Source organism: Rhagoletis zephyria, unplaced genomic scaffold, assembly GCF_001687245.7.
Source record: "Rhagoletis zephyria isolate East Lansing unplaced genomic scaffold, Rhagoletis_zephyria_1.1 Rzeph_scaffold_33602, whole genome shotgun sequence".
Lineage (NCBI taxonomy): Eukaryota > Metazoa > Arthropoda > Insecta > Diptera > Tephritidae > Rhagoletis > Rhagoletis zephyria.
Window position 1 is genome coordinate 1 of NW_016190657.1, and position 3,717 is coordinate 3,717.

The window sequence follows — 3,717 nt, forward strand, 5'->3', positions numbered from 1 at the left end:
GCAGTAATCTGTCAAAGTAAAATTTGCAGATGTTCATGAAAGGTATGAAGCCTTCGGCATAGCCGAAGACAGCGCTGCTCTTACTTGTTTAGCTACAGAAATATCCGTTATTTTACAAATCTGTTGTTGTGTGTATGCATCAAACTCGATGCCTCAGGGTTATTTCCAAATCTGTTTTTTGACACTGCGGCGATTTAGTCGGATGCGATTTTGCAAAGGCATCAACGATATGGAAAGGCCATATCTTCGCCAGTTCTCGGCGATTGTAGTATCTGTTATACTCAGCATACGTATTCTTCTCACGAAGCATTGCATGATAAAATCTCCCAAAAAAGGTAAATTTTAAATGAATTATCTTTATTATTAAACGCGCGTCATTTAAAGATGTGAGTATGTATTAGGCAGAAGGAAAAAATCAAAATTAATCTGTTTTATATTTTTTGTTGCGAAATTAATAAATTCAATGTTAAACATGTTCAAAAACCAAATATTTGGCTTTGGCCCTAATTTTTACCATTTTATTGGCGAATTCAAAGCAAAAAGGGCCCAAAGTTCGTTCGGAGGCTCTTGCAGGTGCGTGCTGTGCAAAATACAAATTGTTTACATGATCAGTTGCTGAGTTGGTTATAATGGCATTGGTTTTAAATATCTAATGGCTTTTATTGACTAAAAGCAATCATTTTTACGTTGAATTATTTATTTAAAATTGCATATGCTTACGTTACATGCATATTTGTTAATTATTCAGTAAAATATAATGCGTAATTAAAACCAATAGAACACTTACGTTATATTCTTACATGAAACAAGTTTACGCCTATTTCCATTTAGATATACTCATAATGCAAGTGTTTGCAAGAAGACTCGATATTTAACTTTGATCAGATATACATATATGTATGTATGTATGTATGTATGTGTAAAAAATGTATACATGTGCAATTGAAAAAGTGGAAAGGCTTTAACACAAAACCTGGTGCGCTCTTCAAAAATTACTATGGCATTTGTAAGTGTAACTCATAGTATTGTAGAAATTTTGCCCTTTTTGTAGCAATATAAAATGATTCAGTTTTGCAATGAACAAATGACTAATTTTAACTTTGAGACTAAAATTATCCTAAAAATATTGATAAACGATAAATACAAAAAATTAAGACAAATTTTTGGAACAAAATAGATTTGTTTTGGGGCGTTATAAAGCGTTAGATCTACTACTGCTAGTCATTTTGTAAATTATAATTTATGGGTCGATTTATAACTAAGTAGAAAATATTTTTAAACAAAATTTTATGAATAATTTTTCGCCTGCATGCTGCCAGCTGAAAGTGTTTTTCTATTATAATAAATATACTATAATGTCGACGAATGATATACAAAGCCCGGATTGTTAAATTTAAAACGCGCTATTTCGAATTTCAACTTTTCAGCTTTTATATCAGCTATGCGCTTAAGCTGGCGCGCAATTTCACGCGCATCATGCGTTGGAACAGCGCTTAAGCCCATCAGATGTGTTGACGTATTATGACTACTGTTACTGGGTATCGTGTTGCATTCTGCCTGTGATACTCCCGTATTATGTATTGTAATGGTGCGTGGTGCATGTGATATTGGTGCTTTTTTAACTGAAATATAAGTTTAATTTTTATAATTATATACATATGTACATAAATGCTGCAATGCAAATAAAACGTACCTTCATAGATTACTTGGTCGGAGGGTGGCTTAGTGCGCAATCGTTTTAGCGGCATTTCACCATTGATAAGTTTAGTAGCAGTGGCTTGGGATGGCGTAGCTGCCGTCACTACCGTTTGTACGCCTGTTGCTACGACATTAGTAGATGTGGACGACGGTCCCAATGTATGTCGACGTTGCGTAATGAACTCCAAATGGTCTTGGTTCTGATCATCATCTGTAAGTGCCGCATTCTCCACTACAATGGTTCGATAAGTTGTAGTTGTTCCAACGTTAGCTCCTCCCGTAGTGGTAGACACAGTTGTTTGCACATTGTTCGGAATAGTATGTGTTATAATGTCTTCATGCTCTTCGCTCTCACCTTGCATTGCATCGTCGTCGTCATCACCATATATAGCTTCTTCAACGGCTGCTTGTAATTCCTTTTGCAGAGATTCTGAAGGACGCTGATGTTCCGCTTCATAGTCGGGGTCTTCGTTTTCTGATTTAAGAGTTATACTTACTGGTTCGCTCCCAGTGCCTGGGACTTTGCCGAAGAGATCAAGTGCTTTTAATTCTAGAGATGTTAATGATACATCTTTTTCACCCGAAATACTTCGTCTATATTTACAGCGGGTTGTATTTTTCCAATCGTTTAATCGCTAGAGGTAACAAAAAGTTTTTTGGAAAATTTCACCGAACAAATTAAGGAATTTATTACCTTGCGCCACTCCTCTGCAGTTAACGTTGGTCCACTGCCGCACATATTTAGTTTATCGGAAAGTTCTTTCCATTTTTTATGTAAATAATTGCTTTCCACATCGCGAGGAATGCGACCAGTCGCAAAAATACAGTCCTTTTCCATCATGTCCAAGTACATCATATATTGATTTGTGGATGTGCGCTTCTTTCGCCGATCCATCTTGTGATGTTGATCAGAACTTTCAGACGCAATTTTGATTAATATTTTGGAAGTGGATGTACAAAAATTAAGTTTATTTCACTGGATTTGCCGCAGAGCGCCCTTTTTTCTGTAAACAGTGTTTAGCTCGCTTCTGTCAATGGCTTTTCGGTTTTTCGTCAAGTTCATTTTTAACGAAAGCGCTAACTAATGCTGCCAGACTGCAGGATACAAAAAATTTAAAATAAAAATTAAAGGTTGCATTGCAGCAGTGTTGCCGTTTTGTGCTAGATTTTGATTTTTTTAATTGNAAAGAGAAACGTCAAGTTGGATGAACACTGCGAACAGCGAGAGAAAGAGAATGAGCGATAAACTTCAGAATGTTCTAGAGTTGCCATAAGTGCCAGCGCAGGTATATAAGGGCGCCGCCACCGCGAGGTGAGTTAGTTACGGGGTTACAAGTCAGCAAGCTACAAATAAAGTGAGCGGAGAATTGAGTTGCGAATAAGCAAGCTATAAGTTTAATTGTGTTAACAAGTAGTAAAGCGTTGTTATTGCTTTAACAAGTATTGTAAAGTGTTTTTACTGTATTAGCAAGTATTGTAAATTGTTTGTTGTACAATAAAGTTAATTGTACTACAATTTGGTCATCGATTGCATTTATTTAACAATCCAGCGATACGAACCGAGAGATTTGGGAAATCCGGACGAGGGTTCAAGGATAATCGTAACAAAATTAAAGGTTGCATTGCAGCAGTGTTGCCGTTTTGTGCTAGATTTTGATTTTTTTAATTGCTCCAAACAAAGAATTTAAATGTATAAGAAGCGACAACTCGTTAAAGTCGGCGAGTGAGCAGAGAACGTTTAAAACGTGCACAAAAATAACATTTCANGATTTAATTCAATGAAAGGGGCATTAAAATAACTATCAAAAGTCATTTTTGTTGATAGATATAAACGTGCACAAAAATAACATTTCACAATTGCTAATTTATTCAAATTCTGTTATTTTGTGCCGCTCTGCGCTCACGCTGTTAAAAAATGGTGAGCTTCTAGAGCTATCGATGTTAAAAATTTAACGTGGTGAGTTTCTAGGCGATTTCTGATCTATTACAAAATACCAACGAGTAGCGTGTTGCTGCTTC

The 3,717-nt window shown here is 35.9% G+C and overlaps 1 protein-coding gene across 2 annotated transcripts; it reads right to left on the reverse strand.

The window, feature by feature from the left end:
- Positions 1-209: 209 nt before the first annotated feature.
- LOC108354128 (uncharacterized) lies at positions 210-2,760 on the reverse strand. Of its 2 annotated transcripts, XM_017605323.1 has the most exons (4): positions 2,393-2,760; positions 2,196-2,333; positions 1,694-2,138; positions 210-1,622 (listed from the first exon to the last, which is right to left on the reverse strand). In XM_017605323.1, exons 1-4 carry the CDS (start codon positions 2,591-2,593, stop codon positions 1,351-1,353), a joined length of 1,056 nt encoding a protein of 351 aa, XP_017460812.1. In that variant the 5' UTR covers positions 2,594-2,760; the 3' UTR covers positions 210-1,350. The 2 variants fall into 2 exon arrangements, with proteins under 2 accessions (XP_017460812.1, XP_017460811.1); XM_017605322.1 differs by having other exon boundaries at positions 1,694-2,333; positions 2,393-2,593.
- Positions 2,761-3,717: the final 957 nt, after the last annotated feature.